This window comes from Phyllostomus discolor, chromosome 1 (assembly GCF_004126475.2).
Source record: "Phyllostomus discolor isolate MPI-MPIP mPhyDis1 chromosome 1, mPhyDis1.pri.v3, whole genome shotgun sequence".
Lineage (NCBI taxonomy): Eukaryota > Metazoa > Chordata > Mammalia > Chiroptera > Phyllostomidae > Phyllostomus > Phyllostomus discolor.
Window position 1 is genome coordinate 135,295,205 of NC_040903.2, and position 23,733 is coordinate 135,318,937.

The 23,733-nt window shown below is 37.1% G+C and overlaps 1 protein-coding gene across 6 annotated transcripts in view; it reads right to left on the reverse strand.

Moving 5' to 3' along the window:
* AKAP6 (A-kinase anchoring protein 6) overlaps positions 1 to 23,733 on the reverse strand; it is a 470,989-nt gene that overhangs the window by 114,351 nt on the left and 332,905 nt on the right. For all 6 annotated transcript variants that reach the window (XR_004903997.1, XM_036029438.1, XM_036029433.1 and 3 more), the window contains exon 9: positions 3,965 to 4,085. Coding sequence is in view for 5 of the 6 variants with exons in the window: in XM_036029438.1 (XP_035885331.1) it covers positions 3,965 to 4,085 (121 nt within the window). In the remaining variant the exon portion in view is untranslated. The remainder of the gene's footprint in view (positions 1 to 3,964; positions 4,086 to 23,733) is intronic.

Here is a 23,733-nt window from a genome sequence, read left to right on the forward strand (position 1 = left end):
ACAGCAGCAGCCTGAAGAAATGCTTCCAGGTCACTCAGTCCATAAAATTTATAGGATGGGGGAGGAGGTGTCTTGAGCTTCCCTGCACCCAAGAATAATGCCACCTTTGATCTGCAGAAATGAAAAAAATGGAGCTTTTCCTTTGCAAGTGGGTCTTAAATATTTCTCCATTAATAGTTAATGCACATAAAGACCAGCAGAGTGACAGCTCCCTCTGATTATGAATTCTGGCTTTGTAACTCTAGTACAAATAAGAGCTGAACTTTCAAAATCACGGTGGTTACTTTTGACAAATTAAATTGTCTTACTTAAAGAGGTAGGAGGAATGAAGAGAAAGTGAGAGAGTGGGAGAAAATTCTCCTTGGAGATGATTCTCAGATTGAGAAAGAAAAAAAATGAGAAAAATAACGTTTGTGTTTCCTGAGCTGATAATACTGCCAATGTTTATTAAAAAATAGCTACAGAAGGTCTAGGTTCAGAGGTTGGATAAGACAAAGAAGAGGGAAGGAAAGATATTGGCAGTATGGGTCATTGTCTCCAAACAAAGAAGAAAATATATTTAAAGGAGTAGTTAGTTTTTAGTAAGAATCATATTGGTCTCAGAACCTTGCAGTTTAAAACTACAAAGGAAATAGTCCTAAATTTCTAACAATCTGAAACAAGAAATGGTTTAAACAGAAAATCCACTTTATACCCCATTGTAATAGTAAGGTTCTAAATTATGTCAGTTTGTATAAATTGCTCTTTGTTGGTTAAACCTAATTCTTTTCCTTTATAAGCTCCTAGGCTGCTTTGCTAGTTTTGGGTAATCAAGATATCATGACAAGTGCCCCAGTCATGAGGTCTGCTGAGTGAATATTCTAGGGTATTTATCTGTAGTTCCATATCTAGGAGTTAAGGTCAGATGATTTTCTAGCAGAGACCAGAATATAAAACAAATAGGTAAAGTCAGAAAGTTAGTGCCTAATTTTGAGGCAGTACCTAAAAATCATACTCTCGAGTACCATTTTACTATATTTTCTCTAACCCAACATTTTCAAATGTGGACTTCAGGGATCCACCTAGGACTGTGCAATGCACACACACACCAAGGTCTGGGCACGACCGTCTCTGGTAAGTAAGGAGCTGAGTGATGAAATACAGAGCCCGGGAGAGTGAGGAGAACAAAGGTTTGAATCTGATGATAAAAGAATAATGATTCTGTCCTGGTCTGTAGTTGTTGGGATTCTACCAACACTCAGTTGAAGATTGCTCATAAGTTTCACCCTCATTCTTTTCAGTAACACCAGGATCATGGACTTCATTTCCATCCTTAATTTTTTAACTCAACATTCTTAGTTCTGTAACTGTATAAGGTACTGTACTTAACGTATAGAATACAAGTGCCAGGTGTTTTTCTTGGTGCTGTCAACTGTGGTGGGCAATGAAGATGATGAGAATGGGTTGAGATGGACTAGAAATGCTGTGGAGTGGAGTGGGTGTCCTGTTGGGTTGTTGCAGTGATGGGAAAACCAATGGTAAGTGCAGCAAAAGGGGTAGTCCCACCAACTAACAAAAACTGCTTTGTCCTGAATGTCAGTGATGCCCTTGGTGAGACATGCTAATAAAGCACTGGCATCTTTCAGGGGCAACAAATTTAAAGATTAAAAAATGACTAAGGTCATTTCAAATGGTATTGAAAGCCTAGGTAGGTCTGGGGACCAATTGAAAGCTTACTCTTTAAGGTGTCTCTATGCTCCACAGGCTCCAAACCTCCCTCCCCCAAGACAACCCTTCAGTTTATTCCTGGAAAAGCAGAAAAGAACAGAGGAATGGGACACTGAAATGGAGATTCTTGGCAAAGACCTGAAATTAATTCTCCTTCATCAGTTTTTCTAATTCAGAAGCCACCCCAAGTTCTAAACGACTCCTTAGTCAATATCCTCAGGATTGCTTTGGAAGTTTCCAAACCTCTGGAATAATTTGGGGGCTTATATAAAGAGAAACTCTGCAAACACATAGTAGTTGCTCTTGGTTTCTAACTCAATTTTTAGTATTGCTTATAAGCCAAATGCAAAGTTAGTGATAGTCTAATAAACTTAGATATGTTAGACACCTAAAAGCAAAAAAAAAAAATAAATAAAGATGATGACAAGATGTGGTCACAAATAAAGAACCCCGGCAGGAAACGTTTGGAAAAACACTACAACCCAGAAGTACTGAGTGGGCAGAATAATGGCCTTCACTATGCCAGAATGAGAATTCTCAGGCAGAGCACTTACAGGGAAAGCACAAGAAAAAGACTGCACTTTTTGTTCGGTGATTTCCTATTAATTGTGATGTAAATTATATGGATATGATTTTGACAAAGAATAGCACTGTTTCTGAAAAAAAGTAGTGGTTTATGTACAAAATACAAAATGCATCATGAAGAAAAAAATGTTATTTGGCAGCTCAAACGTAATAAAATCTGAGATAATGGCTTATGATTAGGTAACTTTTGTACTTTTCTTTCCTGTTTGGCTCAATTTTTAATCTTAAGCCTTGGAAATAAAACAAATATCTTTGTATCACAAATTAATGTAGATTTATAGGCATTTTAATATGTAATTCTTGATCCTGACATAAGATGTAAAATCACCTAGCTTTGGTTACTTTTGGTTGAGACTGTTACTCTAACAATATGTTATGTCAGAAGATATATTAGTTTTGTTGTTAATGTGGACAGCTATCTGTATAGAAAACAGCGAATAATCAAACTCGATTAATGATTGACAGAATTCTTTAGGGAGTAAAATGTCACCATTTGCTGAGTCCCTGGGGAACTTATATCTTCTCTTAACCAAGATGATTCCCAGGGGACACTAATTAAACTCAGCCAGGCCCTGAAAAAGGACAAATAAATATTTCTTTCTAAAGGAGTTAGAAGTTAAAATAATATATTAAGAAAAGGTAACTTAAAATGATAAAGACTGAAGAAGAAAAAAGACAACTTTTATTTGACCTTGAATGTACTTCTTATTCTATAAGAAATTTTAAAAAGCTAGAGGGTGGTTGTTTCTTGTCATTATACTGTTGCTGATTCTGTGGTTAGTTATTAATTTTATTTTTTATGATTCACAATCTGCTCTTTGAAATATGCCATATGCTCAAAGCAATTCAAGGATGACAACTGTCAGAATTACTCCAATAAAAATTGCCTAAATGAGGAAGATTTACTACAGTCTGATATTTCTGTGGAAAGTCCCTCTACCCTCCTCCCCAACAGCTTTTTCAGACACTGTGAATCTTGCAAACGTTTTTTTAAATCAAAATCACAGGGTTGTTTTCTAAGAACTTCTAAGACTATTTAAGTGGAATTGGTAAAGCATACTAGGCCAGGGGTGAATTGGCAGACATGGAAAACAATGTAGATAGTTATTAGATGGATTGCCTGCAATCAATATGTGAGTTCCAAGCTAGTTTTCTTAAATCACACGCAAATGTATTGACTTAATATGACAACGTCTGCTCTATGTATCACTAATAAACATTAAATTGGACAAGCCCTGTACCCTGAAAGCAGCAAGCCAAAATAAAGGCAAATTCCTTTTTCCTCTGGGAAGATCTGAGGGGTAGATAGAATTTACCTGAGTGATCCAATCAAAACATATTTTGTTCAATGTTACCCTTCATTTTGTTTCAGTCTATTTATTAATGCAGGTTTATTTATTGCTACTCATCTTGAAGATAAATTTTTGTCCTTCTATAGAATTACATCAAATAGAATGTGATAAAGGGAACTTTCTTGCAATTATGATGTTGGTGCAGCCTGTCAGCACACAAGGGATGGAAATGAGTTTGGGGACAGGGAAGAGAATTCTAATGACACCATGATACATACAATGAACGCAAAGAGATCCTGAGAGAGAGAAAGAGAGGGAGAGACTTGTCAGGCTAATCAGATCTTCCACAGCAAGGTAAAGGCAAGAAGGGTGGCTCTAACCTTGTAAAGATGCTGCTGCTGCTCCTCTGACATCATCAGGTCGTGGCTGTCCATCACAAGGGACTCCATGTCAATCAGCCAATCCCAGAGCTCCTGATATTCTGAATCAAAGTCCAGAAGCCTAAAGATAAGACACAAAATGTATTATGCATAAACATAGTATAGTTGTTAAAATCTCATATTAGAATAATATATTCTTGAAAACCCACGATGTGATGTTCCTAGGTGATACCTATAAAATGAGCAGGAAAAAATTATCTGTGTGGTTACACAGTGGGCAAAAGAGGAATTCAAACTTGAGACATAAGCCACTTCTTAGATTTTGAAATCATAACATGTAATTTTGATGTTCATTCCTGAGACATATTATCATGGCGATTTCCATTTGCTAACCCTTTCTGAGAGTCTGCAGCACTTCAGCAAAATGACTGCTAGCACATCCTTGAAAAAGAGCACCATCACATTTAACAGGCTCAGAAATGGTGGCTCAGTGCCTTATGAAGGTTACGTGGTTCAGAATTTTGGGTAAAAACAGTATCCTCAAAATCCAAAACCCCTTTCTCACTTACTAGATTTTCCATAGATACTACATCCCAATAGATTTATGATTAAGAATACTAATTTAACTAATTTACCTATAAAAATCGCAATTCACTACCATACCCAAAATACTATTTTCACTGGGAAATGGTTCAATCATTTACCTGTCCCTCTGCTGTCTATCTGCCTATCTCTACAAACATACATCCTACATTTATTGTCATGGATGAGTAGCCAGCATTTCAGCTTAACACTCAGAGAAAGGCTTGAGTGACTCCGGTAAGCCAGTGAGAACCAGGGGCAGATCCAGTATTAGACAGGTGTTCCCTACAGACATGTAGGAAACAAAGGTAAGGACAGGAAGTCAAAACAATGAATCTTTGAATAGGCAGCAATCATTAAAATTCAAAGGAGGATCACTATGGTTTTCAACAAAATAAATCATTAGAATAAGGAGCTTAAAAGGATTAATGTGATTCTCTATTGAAAGCCCAGTGAATAAGTAAAGCCCAGATTCCTCTAAAACACTGTGATCAGAAAATGAAAGTGCAGATGAAAAACCATGACTTTGTCCTTCCCCCTAAAAATCATCCCCCTAAAAGAAATCCTAGGTTCCTGTCAAACTATAACTGAACGAAACCCTATTTGTACTAGTGAAGCAGCAGCCTCAGGTATGAATGAATGTGCACTTACCAAGTGAGCATCTTATTACTATCTTGTTCCTGTCTCCATACATTAAATTACTGCTTTCTAAGCAAATGGACATCTATTTTTCATAACCTACAATTTAATCTTAATAGATCTGTCCAAAAATTATGGTATATCTGGCGATGGAGGACTAGACTTAAAATTGCCAATTTTATTTTAATTACTTTGCCATAATTATAAAGATCTTTGATTAGGACCTTAAGTACCCAAGGGCAAGGGTCGTCATTGGCTAACACGTAGAAATGATATATAAATGTTTACCAAATGTCGATGATGAGTACAGCTGATGTAGCCAAAATCTTCAGTAAGGCTGTGGTGGCCTAGGGCAGTGCTTCTTAAATGTTAATGTGCATATGGCACAGCTGAAAATCTTGTTGAAATGCAGGTATTAATTCAGTAGTTCTGGGGTGGGCCTGAGATTCTGCATTTCTAACAAATGAACAACTGGCAACACTACTGGTCATGGACCTCACTTTGAAGCAAGGGCTTACAGCACACATGTGAAATCTGTAAATATACATTTCAAAATACTAAAAAACAAACAAAAACAATCCCACTGTAACAGCAAGAATAAACCATCAGGCTTTCTTCATTAACTTTGTAAGTGACTAATAAAGAATGACTAATGAGCATTTGTTCATATGACTAGTACAATAATTTTAGAAATACCTCCTGAATTATGGTCATTATTTCTCCCTCCTTTTAGCCTCCCATATTTTAAATATAAAAACAAGGGAAAGGTGGAGTGCCACTCCCAAAATTAAGAGAGTATGGTCCAGAGGAATATTAAAAGGAAAGGGAAAAGGAAAGAAAAAGCGAACCCCTTCCCTCTCAGTGGACTTGGGGAATAAGAAGGAAATGAAGGCAAGAGGCACCTGGACTCAGATGTGTGTATTCCCATCCCTTGGCCTAGACCTAGAGAAAATGCATATGAGATAGTTGAAGGGAAAGCCAAAAGTGCAAGGATGTTGGCTCCATTGTCTTTTAGGAAGTCTGGGAAGACATCGCCTTAATCAGTGTCCTCACAATAACCTGGAGTTGGGACGTTGAAGTCAGAGAGAGGTCTTTGGTCAGAACTCCCCTTGCTACCACGTTCTCTCATCCTCCCTGCCCTGCCACAAGGATTCTGAAAGTTCAGCTGATGGACTTGGCAGAAAGGCATTGCACAATGACCTCCAAGGAAAGCAGGGGAGGAGAGGAGGCTCTGAAGCCAGACCCCAGAGAGTTCTCATGACAAATGAGGCCTGAGATAAGACTTTAGTCAGGATATACTCTTGACCAAGTTAAGACATAATGACACAGCCATAGCCCTCTGTGAGGCAACCTCATAACGTCCAGGGCAAGACCCATTTCAATGAACCCAGCCAGCCTTTACCCACGGACCACGTTAAGACAGGGGACCTTACTGCATTCCAGAATCACAAGGTCAGGTAGGCCCCTTATATGCTCTTTTGGATACTCTGCTTACCCAAAGGAAGGGAGAAGAATAGGAAATCTGAAAAATAGCATTTATCCCAAGAGTTGTTCCTTAAAAGAATGTTAATTTATTAGGGGAAACTGTAATCATTGTGTCTGAGAACCTGAACACTGATCTTAAAGCAAGTTTTTCTTGCTTTACCAGGAAAGTACGTGTCTCATAAAAATTATCAGTCAGTAGGGGAAAAATAAAAACCCCTGGCTTATTTTGCATATGTGTAAGATAAAAAAGAAACTTTGATTGTGACTAAACAACTCAAAGGCAAGGTATGAATTTATTTTTGCATCCCTAGTGCTTACTGTAGTACCTGGTGAATGTGACTGAATACAGATAATGAAACCAAAACCTTCAGTAGAGCAAGAATGATTTCAGAAAGAACAGCATGTGACAGGGGTAATAGTATCTCATCCCCCAAAGCCAATACCAAAGCAACAAGGGCACCATTGACAGGCTTCCACACTCATTCCGAAGGGGAGATTTTTGCCTCAGTATATAAGAATGGTACGTTTACTTACTGAGACTGGTTAGACACAGTAGATTCTCAGTTAATCTGAGTTGCCTTCCCATTCCTTTCACATCCTCCTCTTTTCTCTAGTGAAAATTAAAGGTGATTTAGAAATGATCTTAAACAAATGAAAAATATACCCAGAACAATAAAATGTTCAGAACAATGGAAATGTTTTCAGAGGCTCTTTACCATGCCTTAAATCCATTTAGCTGCTCCCTATTACTCTCCTTACAGTACAAAAGCTATTCCTTCTTTTTTAAAAAATATTTTATTGATTATGCTATTACAGTTTTCCCATTTTTTCCCCTCTACCCCCCTCCACCCTGCCCCCCCAATTCTCCAGCATTCCCTCCTTAGTTCACATCCATGGGTTGTACATATAAATTCTCTGTTTCCCATACCACTTTTTATCTCTCCCCATCTACCTTATGCCTACTAACCATACTTCTTCTCCCTTGTAACTTTTCCCCCCATTCCTCCCCTCTCCTCCATGACTGAATTCCCTCCTTGTGATGTCCATTTCTCTGATTCTCTTCCTGTTCTGGTCGTTTGCTCAGTTTTTGTTTTTGTTGTTTTTCTTTTCTTTTAGTTTTATTTGTTGATAGTTGTGAGTTTGTTGTCATTTTACTATTCATATTTTTTATCTTATTTTTCTTAGATAAGTCCCCTTTACATTTCATATAATAAGGGCTTGGTGATGATGAACCCCTTTAACTTGATCTTATCTGGGAAGCACTTTATCTGCCCTTCCATTCTAAATGAAAGCTTTGCTGGATAGAGTAATCTTAAATATAGGTCCTTGCCTTTCATGACTTCAAGCACTTCTTTCCAGCCCCTTCTTGCCAACAAGATTTCTCTGGAGAAATCAGCCGATAGCCTTATGGGCACTCCTTTGTAGGTAACTCTCTCCTGTCCTCTTGCTTCTTTTAGGATTCTCTCTTTATATTTAATCTTGGGTAACTTAATGATGATGTGTCTTGGTGTGTTCCTCTTTGGGTCCAACTTCTTTGGGACTCTCTAGGCTTCTTGGACTTCCTGGAAATCTATTTCTTTGCCAGTTTGGGGAAGTTTTCCTTCATTGTTTGTTCTAACAAGTTTTTAATTTCTTGGTCTTTCTCTTCTCCTTCTGGCACCCCTATAATTCGGATGTTGGAATATTTCAGGTTATCCCAAAGGTTTGTAAGACTCTCTTCACTTTTTGGAATTCTTGTTTCTTCATTCTGTTTCAATTGGATGTTTATTTTTTCCTTTTGTTCCAAATCATTGCTTTGAGTCCTAGTTTCCTTCCTTACAGTATTGGTTCCTTGAACATTCTGCTTTATTTCACTTTGGGTATACTTCATTTGTTTTTTGTTGTTGTTTTTTTTTTCATTTTCAACCAAGCTCAATCAGATCTGTGAGCATTTTGATTGCCAGGGCTTTAAATTCTCCATCAGATAGGTTGGCTATCTCATCACTTAGCTCTTTCTGAGGTTTTACTCTGTTCTTTCCTTTGGACCATACTTCTTTGTCTTGATGCAGCTGATAGGTTGTAAGGGGGTGGGACTTTAGGTATTCACCCAGGCAGAGCAACCCTCTTTACTGCACGGCAGTGCTACCTGTGGGGGAGGGGCTAGAAAGGGAACAGTGCAGCTTGCCTGCTCATCTCTAGCACACTTTTCACTGAACTCTCATGTGAGACTGGGAGCTTCTCCTACCTCAGCACCCCAAGCTGTAGCCCACAGCTACCTCTGAGTCCCCTTAAGTCAGCTGAGTCTGGCAGCCAGCCCGCCCCACATCTGCCAAGTCAACAGCGGTTTTTCTGAGTTGGCCTCCAAGGTGTGCAGCCTTACCAGTCTGTTTGTTCTAACTGATTTTTTCTTTAATCCTCTGTCGGAGTTCCATGCAGTTTGATTTTCTGTCACTTTTGGTTTTTTATTGATTTCAGATTGGTTTTTATCCTCCTTTTGGTTGTGCAGGGATTCTACCTATGCCTCCATCTTGGCTGGGACTCTGTTTCTTCTAATCAAATGCACTTGAGCTTCCTGCTCAGTCTACACTGGAGATCTGCAAATGGTGAATGGACCTAACATGGGTACTGTATTCATTCTTTCTGCAGCCAAGACTATTTTCATCTTAGCTGAGAATATTTAGGCTTGAGTTTGTTAGATACAGTAAATGCTTTGGCTCTATTATTTTGTGTCACTGGTGTAGAATCAGCATTGGTGTTTTCTGAACAACAAATTCTCATAAGGTCCAAATAATGAAGACAAAAGCATTTTTTAAGCAGTTATGCCTGATTTCAGATTCTTGGCCATGTGTTCACTCACAGCTTAGAAAAGACTTGACAGTTTTCCAAATTCAGGGAAATCAAATATATAACTTTGTAGCAAATCAGCAATTAATTACTAGAATTTCTCTTTTGGTTTTTTTGAAACCTGAAATGACTACAATTTAATGTGCTAATTACATCAGGAAAATTCTTAGATAAGAATTTTTACTTTCTTATGTTTGCATTATCTACAAAGTTATGTTAAGTGTTTTTCAAGTGATTTTATAAAAGACAATGTCTTCCAGGAAAAGTGACAGCTACTATAAAGAACAACGTAAAAGATCACACATGAGCGAATTTATTAAGGGTAGCATGAAACTAGTTAACAGTTCTATATTCCTTTGAAGATATGCTGATCCTATCAGCTGAATTCTTTTCTTGAATTCCTGGTGACCCTAGCTTGCTGTTAAAGAAGGGAGAAAGAGGAGATTGAAATTGTGGCAAGTAGCTCGGATCTTATAAGGGATAGGACAATGGGAACTACTCTTCTGGAGGGATTTTCCTCATAAAATTTTGTCTGTAATTGTGCTTGAGTTTATGTCACTCATTCACTCAAATAAATAATCTCTTTCATGTTAAAAGGTCTCAAAACATGTCTTTTGGTACTCTATGAATAAGTTATCTTCTCTACGAAACTGTATAAAGCAAACTTATATGTATTCTATGAAAGTGTTATAAAGCAAACACATCACAAAAATGGTATTCTTTTGGATAATTTTCCTTCAAATTGCTATATACCTTAAGTGTTCACAATAAAAGAGTGAGACACATTCTCTTATAGGTATATTTTCATTTTAGGAGGATTAAAAGCTTAAACATATTATGAGGAGAAAAAGTCTTCTAACTCAAAGCCAGTTTTGGGGAGACACACATAAAACTATAATGCATTTATTCCATAATCTGAGAATCTAATAGAGAAAAAGACAAGACTATAGTGAAATAAATATGTAATTTTTCTTCAATGTTTATTTCTAAGTTTGGGTCAACTATTATGGGTAATTGCCAAAAGTATTACCCAACATCTTGTCTACCATTTACTCTGCCTTTTTAAGGTTAAAAAGATTCTAGGTCCTTTCACCACAGAAATAAAACACTAACAAGCTTATTTATTATCATTTTTCTGCATATTGGATAGCAAGATATTATTTGTGAGGCTGGTATAGTTGAAGAAATAATCCTTCTTCTGAACCCTGATGGGAGTTATGTTTAACTAGCAAAGTGTTTGAATACATAAATGCATTCAGCCTTTGGTATTTAAAGTGAGCATCATTAACTGAACATTTCAACTTAAACTTTGCTTAAAAGATAAAGTTTCACCCAAGTGAAATCAATGGGAGGTGTGTGTGAATATATGAGGTTTCAGCTTGGCCCACTAAGGAATTCTCATTAAAACAGACCAGCAAATGAAGAAATCATCAAGATAGAGCAATTTTTGGTTAAAGAAAACACTAAAAAGTCTTTAAAGTTTTTTTACACCTAAGGCTGAGTAATATGTATTTCGAAGCATTTAAGAATCCATCTTTTGTATGCTTAATGGTTCATTTCATACCAACACATCCAAAAACACAAGATTGATTCCTGAAATACTAGCTTGTCTATACTGGGACTTCTATTAAATGATCCAATTTTCCTAGCTTCTTTAGCATATTGATTCTTTCCCTAAACACTCACTAAGTATTCACTGTTCACAGTATTTGCTCAAGGAAGTTTGCCTCTGGTTTTCAAAAATGGCACTAAAGGAAGTGTTAACAAAATATGGTAAAAATATAGTTTAATAATTTTACTGAAGTAAAAATACTAATAGGTCAGAATTTCCCATCATCCTCTACTCCATGTGCCATGTAAGCACAGAAGGGACATACGATAGTGGCACCTTGCTCAATCATCATATCATTAAAGAATAAAATTTGGCTTTCCAGACATGGTATCTGATATGCACAGCTGCGTGTAGAATCCCTTTCCACTCTAAACATATTAAAGTGTGGACACTAATTTACTATTTTGAATGAAAATTCATGAGCAACCTCCTCATGAGAAAAACAGGCTGCCTTTGCCATTAATAAATAAAAAGGAATATGGAGTTCTCTCCAGCAGTAATTTTCTCAATTCTCATATATATCCATGTACACGTGAAAATGTCTAAGAAAAATAAAATCAACCGTACAAATTTGTTAATGACTGGCCCCACTTTCTAATGAACCCATGGACCATCTGTTCATAAACATTTGTTATTGAAATAAAAGCCATAAAGAAAAAATTCTAACCTCCAAGATTAGCCATAAAATTAGAAATATCAGTGTTGATTCCTGAATATACTTAGAGAATTCTGTTAGACTGTCAGGAAGTCAAACCATTGTCTAAATTTTCAAATAATATCTAAGTTCTAGCCAAAGAGCTGGAAAACCTTCTGAAGAATTTAAAATAAGTCATGATTCTAACATAAGTGGGGAAGCCATACTTCAAAAGACACAGCAAGAATGTTGCTTAAAAACCAAACCAAACCTAAACCTTCCTATATCTTTATCTGTGTGTTAGAAGTGCCTGGATCCATACTTGCTACTGGCACACAAGTGTGGGTTGGGCAGCTCACCCTTTGTAAAAGTACTGCCCCAGCCCAAGCCTCACTGGTTTTCAAAGATTTAACAGACAATAGAGAATATTTACCCTCAGGGTTAGGGCTGGAGGTAAATAACCTGGAAATAACTCTCTGCTGTCCTACCAAAAGCCGGGTAACAGACTTAATGAGGAGACCTCTCCCAAGATGACTGGCCCTGCCCACCCAGAGATGCTGTGGTCAGACTGTAAGGCTTTATTACCTGTACAGCTGCTCTCACTGAATTATGTTTTAACGTTCCTCCTGTAGCCTACATAAAAATAATGCCTTGGGAACTGGGTTTCTTTTGTAGGGATATAGTATCACTGATGCCCGTCTTCTCTTCAAAGAACTACAGGAGAAATTCCTCTCAGGGCTTAGTGGCATAAAAACCCAACCTCCCTCCAAAATGTATTAGTTGTAATCTTAGGACATTATGAATTTTCTGATGGATGAGATTTCACTCTTTTCTTAGAGTGTGGAAAGCTTAGAGCCAAAGATAGTATTCTTGAGGATATGAAAAATATGCATTTGTTTGTTTTCTTACACATATTTTACTCTTGCCTAACTTGCTTCCAACAAAATTTATTCCATTTCATTATAATATTTTTGTAATTTGACTCAAGTCCTTTGTAAATGAGATGGGGGAATTGATAAAGAAATACATTTTTTAAAAGATGTTATTTATTTACTTTTATAGATGGGGAGGGAGGGAGAAAGAAAGGGAGAGAAACAACATGTGTGGTTGCCTCTCACACACCCCTTGCTGAGGACCTGGTCTGCAACCCAGGCATGTGCCCTGACTGGGAGTCGAACCAGAGACCCTTTGGTTCTCAGGCCAGCACTCAATCCACTGAGCCACACCAGTCATGAAAGAAATACATTTTAAAAAGTTAAGCTTTGCACATTAAAAGGAGGTAGATTAGATTTAGGAACCTTCTCATTATTCCTCTTAGTACCTCTCTCCCTCTTCAGTGGACCCTGTCAGTGCACCCTGTCAGTGCTCCAAAACATTACAGACATTGAGTATTATAAGGTGTAAGATATATATGACTTTACTGTTAACTTTGAAGTAATACTTCCCCAGAAAGTATCACTGCCTCTCTGGTTTGTGCTTTGTTGGCTGCCTGCACAGAGGGCATTAGATCACTAAACTGTAAGACTGTCTAGGTCTAAAATTAGTTTAATATACTTGCACACTGAAAGTATATACTATCACAACCCCAAATGAATACATTTCTATGAGTGAGTTTTCTTTTTTATTTTCTCAGAAAACCCATTTCAGTATTTCATAGAGCCCAGAATAGCAGCCAAACACTTTTTGCTCCTTTTTAACTGAATGCTGCATTGGAATCATACTATTTAATAATAACACCACAGTAAGAGAAGAGACGAAAAGGACCTGAATTTAACACTGGTCAGCAATTAATTAGATTAAGATAGATCAAGAGTCTAGGAAGAAAGTGTACAGAAATGCATGGTGATTTATTTGTGAGAGTGTTCTCGACATCAGCACATATAAGAGATAAGTACTTCATTTTACAGCTGGTACATACCAAAGAGAAAATATTTTATGTAGCAATAGTCCATTGAAGAGAAATTCAAAATGGTCATTTTGTGAATGTGTCTGTGTGTGTCTGAGAGAGAAAATATGAGTGAATATGAATATTCATTCAACTACATAAAGGTACTACTTTTAACCTGTTGTTCAACAGAAAACCAGAAATATCACCCTGCAGAGGCAAAATCCAGGGTGATTATATCCCTTCCCAGGTGGTTACAGTAAGTTAGTGTATCTTAATGCTTAATATAGAGAATCAGATTTGGTCTTTAATCAAACAGTATTTTAAATAGCGATTTATTTGTTTTCATTTGTCAATATCATTTCTCTCTGGAGATATTTTATATACATTTGTATGTTTCACACTGATCCAGAAATGCCTTTTTTCCTAAACAAAAGGGATTCATCTTTCTTGCCAGACTTGTAAACTTTTATATATTTAAAGTAGAAATAACCTACATATACCATTTGGATTTGGTAGTAAAATTTATACTAAAACCTTGCTTGATGTGGAGTGAGTTACCCCTGTATTCTTAAATAGAGGGCCTAAAGCTTGACTACATCTCCATTTGTAGACACTGTCCAAATTCACCCAAAGCCAGAAGAAGCATGGCCTATGGCTGGTGAGACTGAAAACAGCAGTCCCTAAGAACATCCCTGGGATCCCCAAGCACAGTCAGGAAAATGTCTCCATTCTCTTCTGTTTCAACATCAAATTATGATTTATAGAAACCTCAACACACACACAGACTATATAGTTACTGTCCTGTGACTGAAATCCTCACTCTACCTGTAACCAGCCTTTTTCTAATGGCTAATATCTATGCATCTCTTAAGACAGCTCAGATGTTCTCTCCTCCCATAAGCCTCCCTGACTCCTTCTAGCCAGTCTAGATTGGGCATGACTCCTAGGTACACCCATAATAAGCTTTTACCTGTAGCTTTAAGATAGCAAATAATAATCAACTGCAGTACTCATTTCCTGCCAATCAAGGTACCACCAAGAAATTTTCAGTGACATAGTGCTTTATTTTGGAAGACTTATATAATACAGCAGGAAAGATTCTAACTGAAATCAATATGCTCTGATTATCTAGACTTTTTAAAGCAAATAAGCAATCTTTACTTCTTTATCTCTTAAATATTTTTATTCAAAATTTCTATGTCTGTTCTATATCAGCTGCATTTTCTTCCTTTCACCTTTGCCCATTTCTCCACTCTCCTTCTCCCAAACCCACCTCTGGCAACCACCAATCTGTTCTCTGTATTTATGAGTTCAGTTTTTAGTTTTTGTTTTTGTTTTAGATTCCACATGTAAGAGAGATCATATATTATTTGTCTTTCTCTGATTTATTTCACTCAGCATAATGCCCTCAAGGTCCACCCATGCTTCACATATGGCAAGGTTTCATTCATTTTATGGCTGAATAATATCCCGTTGTATTTATATATGACAATTTCTTTATCCATTCATCTGTCAATGGGAATTCCATGTCTTGGCTATTGTAAATAATGTTGCAATGAACATGGGGGCACATATAACATTTTAAGTTAGTGTTTTTGTTTTCTTCAAATAAATACCCAAAAGTGAAATTGCTGAATCAAATGGTAGTTCTTTTGAAATTTTTTTGAGGATGATACTTCAGACAAGGGTTTGATCTCCAAAATATATAAAGAACTCACATGACTCCACTCCAGGAAGACAAACAATTGAATTAAAAACTAGGCAAAGAGCATTGGCTAGTGTAGCTCAGTGGGTGAATGCTGGCCTGCGAATCAAAGGGTAGCTGGTTTGATTCCCAGTCTAGAGCACATGCCTTGGTTGCAGGCCAGGTTCCCAGTAGAGGGTGCATGAGAGGCAACCACACATTGATGTTTCTCTCCCTCTCTTTCTCCTTCCCTTCCCCTCTCTAAAAAATAAACTAAAAAATATTTTTAAGAAATGGGCAAAGGACCAGAACAGACATTCTCCAAGGAGGACATACAAAGGGCCCAGAGACATATGAAAAGACGCTCAGCATCACTAGCCATCAGAGAGATGCAAATTAAAACCACAATGAGATACCACTTCACACCGGTCAGAATGGCCATCATAAATAAAACAACAAACAACAAGTGCCGGCAAGGTTGTAGAAAAAAGGGAGCCCTAGTACACTGTTGGTGGGAATGCAGACTGGTTCAGCCACTGTGGAAAACAATATGGAATTTCCTCAAAAAACTAAAACTGGAACTGCCTTTTGACCTGGCAGTTTCACTACTGGGATTATACCCTAAGAACCCTGAAACACCAATTGAAAAGAACCCATGCACCCCAATGTTCATAACAGCACAATTTACAATAGCCAAGTGCTGGCAGCAACATAAATACCCATCAGTAAATGAGTGGATCAAAAAACTGTGATCCAAAAAACTGTAAATTACATTTACACAATGGAATATTATGCAGCAGAAAGAAAGAAGAAGCTCCTACCCTTCTCAACAGTGTGGATGGATCTGGAGAGCATTATTCTAAGTGAAATAAGCTAGGCAGTGAAAGACAAATACCATGTGATCTCAAATATAAGTGGAACCTAACCAATGAAATAAACAAGCAAGGAAAATATAACCAGACACATTGAAATAAGAACAAACTGACAGTAACAAGAGGGAAGGGGGGAGAGGGATAATGGAGGAAAGAAGGGAGAGGGTCGTCAAGGAACATGTATAAAGGACCCATGGACACAGCCAAAGGGGGATAGGATTGATGGTGGGAGGTGAGGGTGGGTGAGGCAGGGAAATGTAGTGGCAGGAAAATGGAGACAACTGTACTTGAACAACAATAAAAACAAATAAACACACAAAAAAGAGTATTATTTATAAACCACAGTGCAAAACCAATAGACACCCCCACAGCTTCAATCCAGTTCCTACTAATTTAAGGGTTTCTGGCCTCTGGTGGGCTTACATGTGAGAGGATAATGGCATCAGGAACTAATTTGTTTTTACCCTTCTCAGTGTCATCAAGGGCCTTAGAAGCAGGCACTCCCAAGAGGGAGTGAAAAATCCCTCTTGTGATGCAGTGAAAAATCCAGAGCTTATAGTTGGGTAGACCTGATGGGTGGGGTCAGCTATGAGCTATGTGACTTCAAGCACAGGTGCAATGTATTGTCTCTGACACTCAGCTTTCTCATCGATAAAAATGGGGACAGACCCTGGCTGGTGTAGCTCAGTGGATTGAGCGCGGGCTGCAAACCAAACTGTCATAGGTTCAATTCCCAGCCAGGGCACATGCCTGGGTTGCAGGCTATAACCCCCAGCAACCGCACATTGATGTTTCTCTCTATCTCTCCCTTTTTCTCCCTCCCTTCCTTCTCTAAAAATAAATAAATAAAATCTTAAAAAAAGATTTTAAAAAATGGGGACAACAGTGATCATGCCTGTGATACATGCCCACCCAACTGTAAATAAACAAATAAATCAAATGTTTTTGAAGAAACTTTATACTGTTTTCTACAGTGGCTACATGAAATTGTATCCTCATCAATAGTGGGTAGGAGTTTCCTTTTTCCACAACCTTGTCAACACTTGTTATTTCTGGTCCTTTTGATAAAAAGTTTTTAACAAGTGTGAGGTGGTATCTTACTGTGGATTTTAATTTGCATTTCCCTAGTGATCCATGACATTGAGCATCTTTTCATACACCTATTGGCCATCTGTATATCTTCTTTGGAAAAATGTCTATTCAGATCTTTTGTCCATTTTCAGTGAAATTGCTTGCTTTTCTGCTACTGAGTCATATGAGGTTTTTTTTTTTTTTTATCTGTTTTGGATATTAGCTCATTGTGAGATACATGATCTACAAGTATTTTCTTTCATTCAGTAGGTTTCCTTTTGGTGTCAGATTTTAAAAATCATCACTAAGACCTATGTCAAAAAGTCTACTGCCTATGTTTTCTAGAGGTTTTATGGTTTAAGGTCTTCTGTTAAGTTCTTTAATAAACTTTGAGGGGTTTTTTTTTATGGTGTGAGAGAATAATCAAGTTTCATTGTTTTGCATGTGACTGTCCTATATTCCAACATCATTTACTGAGGAGACTATTCTTTCCCTATTGTATATTCTTGGCTCCTTTATCATAAATTAATTGGCCATATATGCATAGGCCTATTTCTGGTCTCTCTCTGTTCCATTCCACTGATTTATGTGTCTGTTTTTATGCCAATACCATACTGTTTTAATTACTGTAGCTTTATCATATAGCTTAAAATCAAGGGGAGTAATGCCTCCAAAACTTTGTTCTTTCACAGGATTGCCTTGACTATTCACGCTTTTGTGTATTCATACACATTTTAGGATTATTTGTCCCATTTCTTTGAAAAAACATCATTACAATTCTGATAGGGATTGCATTGAATCTATAGATTACTTTGGGTAGTATGAACATTTTAACAATATTAATCTTTCCAATCCATGAGCATGAAATATCTTTTCATTTATTTGTGATTTCTTTGATTTCTTTCATGAATGCCTTGTAGTTTTTCATATACAAGTCTGTCATCTCTGTTTAAATTTGTTCCTAGGTTTTTATTAATGATGCAGTTGTTAATGATATTATTTTCTTTATTTTTTCTGATAGTGTATAGAAACAACAGAGTTTTGTGTATTGATTTTGCATTCTGCAACCTTAGTGAATGTGCTTATTAGTTCTGAAAGTTTTTTGAAGTCTTTAGGGTTTCCTATATACAATATTCCATCTGCAAAGAGTGACAGTTTTATTTTTTATTTTCCAACTTGGATGCCTTTTATTTCTTTTTCTTCACCAATTGCTTGGCTATGACTTTCTATACTGTCTCGAATAGAAGTGGCTAGAGTGGACATTCTTATTCCTGATATCAAGGAAAAAAAGCTTTTAGCTTTTCCCCATTGAGGGTGATGTTAGCTGTGGGCTTGTCATTTATGGCTTTTGTAATGTTGAAGCATGTTCCCTCTGTGCCTGCTTTTTGAGACTTTTATCATAAATGAATGCTAGAGTTTGTCAAATGCTTTTCTGCATCTTTTGATATGATCATATGGTTTCTGTTCTTCATTTTGTTGATGTTGTGCATCACAATGACTGCTCTGTGAATGCTGAACCACCCTTACATCCCTGGAAAGAATCTTGCTTGATCATGGTGTATAGTCCTTTTAATATATTGTTGAATTTGGTTTGCTAATATTTTGTTGAGGATTTTGCATTTATGTTCATTAGAGATATTTGCCTGTACTTTTCTTGTAGTGTTCTTGTCTGGTTTTGGTATCAGGGTAATACTGGCCTCATAAAATGAGTTAGGGAGAGTTCCCTCCTCTCCTATTTTTTGGAAGAGTTTGAAAAGGATTGGTATTAATTCTTTGAATGTCTGGTAGAATTCACCAGTGAAGCCATCTGGTCCTGGACTTATTTGTTGGAAAGTTTTTCATTACTCATTCAATGTCCTTACTAGTAATCAGTCTGTCAGATTTTCTATAAGTTAACAGTCTTAAAGATACTTTTATGTCCACCTGAAAGTAGGGAATAGACTACCAAAATGTAAGCTCCTATATCTCTCAGCCTCTGCCACCCATAGTCACCACATTGCCCTTGTTGTTGGTTGAGGAGCCCAAAACATTCTTAAGCTTCAGACTTGCTTCCTGGGCACTTTCACTTGGATGTTCCACAGACTATCAAGAGAACTATACTTCCCCCCTTCTGGTCCTCCTCTACACTTCCCACCTCAGTAAATGACATGTCCATCTGACAGGGGGCACAGCCTGAAACATCCATAAATGTTGGTGACCAAGGCCTGTCAGTTCAACTTCCTCCTTTCAGTTTCTGTTGCTGCCATCTTAGTTCAGGTCCTATTTCTCACGTGGATGACTAGAATTGCCTGTTAACTAAGCACTGTCTAGTCTTGTCCTTGCCACTCTTATTTTCTGTACTGCTGCTAGAATGTTGTTTACAAACTGTCAATCTAGTCATGCTGGACATATTTTGTGGTTCCAGCTGTTTGTATACACTATTTTCTCTGCAAGAAATATTCTTATTGTCACTCCTGACTCTGAGCCATTCTCCATCAGACCTCTCCTGGAAGGCTTTCCTGATTTACATACATCTGTCACCCTTTGTCTCCCATTGTCTCTACCTCCCCAGGGCTTACAACAGTCTGCACTTGATAGTATCTCAGTAAATATTAAATGTTGAATGACACCAAAGTCATTTGAATCCAAAGCTTCCTATTTTCTTTCTCCCTCTTGAACCAGCAAATAGAGCATCATTCTTCTCGTTCAATATTTACTGGTTCTTTCAGGCTTTAGTTTCTAATTCAGTCTCCAAATTCTTCATTAATTTCTATTTTCTTTTAAGTAATTTTTATTTTTTCAACTATAATTGACATGCAATATTATATTAGTTTCGGGTGTATAACTCAGTGATTGGACATTACATAACTTACTAAGTTATCACCCTGATAAATCTAGCACCCATCTGACATCATACATAGTTACCAAAATGTTATTGACTATATTTCTTATGTGGTACTTTATATCCCCATGACTATTCTGTAACTACCAATTTGTACTCCTTAATTCCTTTTCCATTAATTTCTAACCTGAAATTTCTAACACCAAAGCAGTGTTTCTCAAACAGCATCAGAATCATCTGGAGGACTTGTTAAACTAAGATTGCTGGACCCTCAGACTTCCCCATTTAGTAGACCTAGAGTGGGGCCCACAATTGGCATTCCTAACAAATTCCCAGGAGATGTTGCTACTACTAGTCCAGAGTGGATATCTTGAAAACCACTAGAGCAATTGTTCATAGCTGGAAGTAAACAATTAGAATTATTAATCTTGGTCCACTCCTACCTACTAAATCAGAATTTTCACTGGGGAGGGGAGGGCAGGCATTTTTCAGCTTACAAGCTCCACAAGTAATCCTGATACACTATCCTGGTTAAGAACCATGAATTCAATGATTAACTCTGGGATCTGGACTTCCCCTTCTTCCCAAGCCATATTGTTCACACCCCCTCCAACTTTCTACCCTATTCTCCAGTCATAGGGAACAGCAGGCAACCTGATGATTCCAGACCTGTGCTCACTTTCTCTCTGAACCCCAGGTTACTTTTATTAATTCATACACCTAGCATTTGCCAGCCACCACACCAGATTCAGAGTACAGTGTGGTAAAAGACGCAGCCCAGTCTAATGGAATCCACCCCATTTGCTCTGTACTCCCCTATCACCCTTTGCTTCCCTTCTCTTTCTCTGCACAGGCAAACACTGGTTTAATGCTGTACCCCTTGCTAGACTGTAAATTTCATGAAGGTGGAGACTATGGTATGTTTTTGTAGATGTTCAATAAATGTTTGTTCAGATTAAATTGAAAGGCTCTGCTCCTGAGCTTGCCTTCGTTCAAAAATTATCCCGAGTTCTCTCTCTGTGCAGTCTTTCCTGACCTGCTCCAACTCACTCTCATCAGTCATGACTGAGCTCTGCCTTCCATGAGCCCCACCCCCTAACCCCATGCAGATTTTTAACTCTTCATTTGTGATCTTTTACTACATGTTTTTTACAGATCTGTCTCCTCCTACAAAATTGTAAGCCTCTCAAGGTAAGGTGCCATTTTATTTTTGCTTTTTAATATCTGTACTTCATATAGGATGTACATAATACTACTTGTCAAAGTAATCATCAAAGACACTATTTTTTTCACTTAAGCCTACTTACAATGGTTTTGACCAAACTTCCTTGTGACTTTAATGAAATCTTCTTAAGATTCTTCCACTTCTCCATAGCAGGAAGATACCACAATTTAAATTTCATAGAGCATGAAATACGCAGAATATGGAATTTAGAGGAAAATGTTTATCAGGGGTCTGAATAAAATCCTTCAAAGAAAGGACAAAGTGTGTCTTCATAGATTGTTCACTGCATTTTGACCCAGTTTCTGAGTTAGGGTCTTGGCTCCATCTTGCACCATCATCCTGAACAAGCTAGTCTCCCAGCCTTTTGGCCCTCCAGTTCCATCACTTAGAAGCTGAACAAAAGACATGGTTTGTAATCTATACTAAGTCTTGACAACAAGTTGGATGCTATTTAATGAATTAAACAGCCTCTTTGATATACATTTAAAAAAATGATATTACACAACTTTATAATAGAAACAGGCATTGGAAAAAAGGAGGTTTATACTTTCCAAATATATAAAGTGTAAGTGTTCTTAACAAATTCTGTTCAGAGAATCATGCCATGAACATAGTAGGTCTTCAGTGAATATTTATGTAATGAAAGGAATAACAAAATCTCTAAATGCTTTCATTTAAATAGATAGGAATCAAAAGGCACCAATCTGCTCTCATATCTAATTAATATAAGATGGAATAATGCCCAACTCACTGAGCCACACCAGTCAGGGTGATTCCAAGTAATATTTTTGTTGTGTAAAATTCTTAGAAATTTAAGATCACCATTCTGTCTAGCACCTGAGTCTTCCCTGGAGTAGTCTTATAAGTTTTTCAATACATACTCTTCTTAGCATGCATGTAGACATGGGAAGGGAATAAAAATATATGAATTGTATTACCAACTTAATTTTCTCTTTAGTAGATTGGATATCTGCATATGGAATGAAGACCATAGAAAGCCCACACTATTCCCACACTTGCTTATCAGAAATAATGATCAGTCAATGCTATAAAAGAAACAGTGAAATAGAGTTTGTGTGTCATTGGAGCAGATAATTTTACAAGACTATGTCCTTAAGGCTTCAGAATTAAGGATTTGACTGTGGGAGCAAAGAGTCTAGGGGGCAAGACACCCCAGATAACCTCACCCACATTCATTTCTCACACAATGCTTTTCTGTACGTAAACAGAAAATAGAAAATAGTATATAGTTTTTTGTCCTTACTATTAAATAGCTGCTTTTTCTTCAGCACACTCTTAAATTTCTGCACAATGCACAGCCTTCAGCACCCCAAGGGGCATAAACAAAAGATATCAGGCAAGTTCACCTACTCCCACTTCACTGAACAATGCTTGTTGTTAACTAAGCAATTCCCAGGGCAGATTTATGATTTGTGGAGCCCAGAGTAAGTGCTCAGGTTGGGTCCTTGGAATCTGAGGTCAGAAGCACGTGGTGCCTGTTCAATTTCCAGGGCTTTTAGAAAACATGAAAATGTGACCTAAAGTTTGTGCTTGTGTGTACACCAGAGACTACTTAGGCATTTAGAGAAATTAAAGCACATGAAGATCTCAGAACAGCTTATTGTTCACGCTCCAAGTTTTAACCTTTTCTTTCTTATTTGCTCCTATGCTTTTCTTGTTGTGAATAAATGTCTATTGAATTATATAAGAGGAATCAAACATACATGTAGCATGTCTATGGATTAAAAAATCCTGATATAGCAACAACAAATTATATAGACACATAAATTTCAAAATGTATTCCCTATTTCCTAAACAGAATTATGACTCTGATCCTTTTCCTGTATTCTTAGGCCCTGGATTATATGACAAAACAAATTTGTAATCAGTGTACTTAATTTATCATAAAAATTTATATGGAAATTAAAGTCCATTCAAAACTGTAAGTACTTAAAAGATAAAATGCAAGCAAGTACATGAAAATATTTTTTTTTCTGCCTGCCTTTTCAGGGAATATTTTAGCTAGAGGTACACCTCACAGGGTAATAAGATGCTATTAATATGTAGCAGACTTGGGGGAACAGTTTCACCCCTTTGTTGCCTGGTCAAGTATAAAAGTAAAAAGTATACTGTTTTCATTTTTATGAGTATAATCATTATTAACTCATTAAAACTATGAAATAATTAAATTTCATTACTACACTTTTACTGTCTAATATTCACCTACTAAATATTAGAATTAAGCCAGAAAAGACAAAAAATGAAAATACATATATATATTTGTATAACTCTAAATTCATTTGGAAATATCTGACTATATCACAATTAGATGAGTAGTTAGAATAATATAAATATAATCATATGTCCCAGGTTGAATGAGATTGTTGATGGGTCACTGAAGTGTCCGGGTCCTTTCACATGCTGTAGGCAATC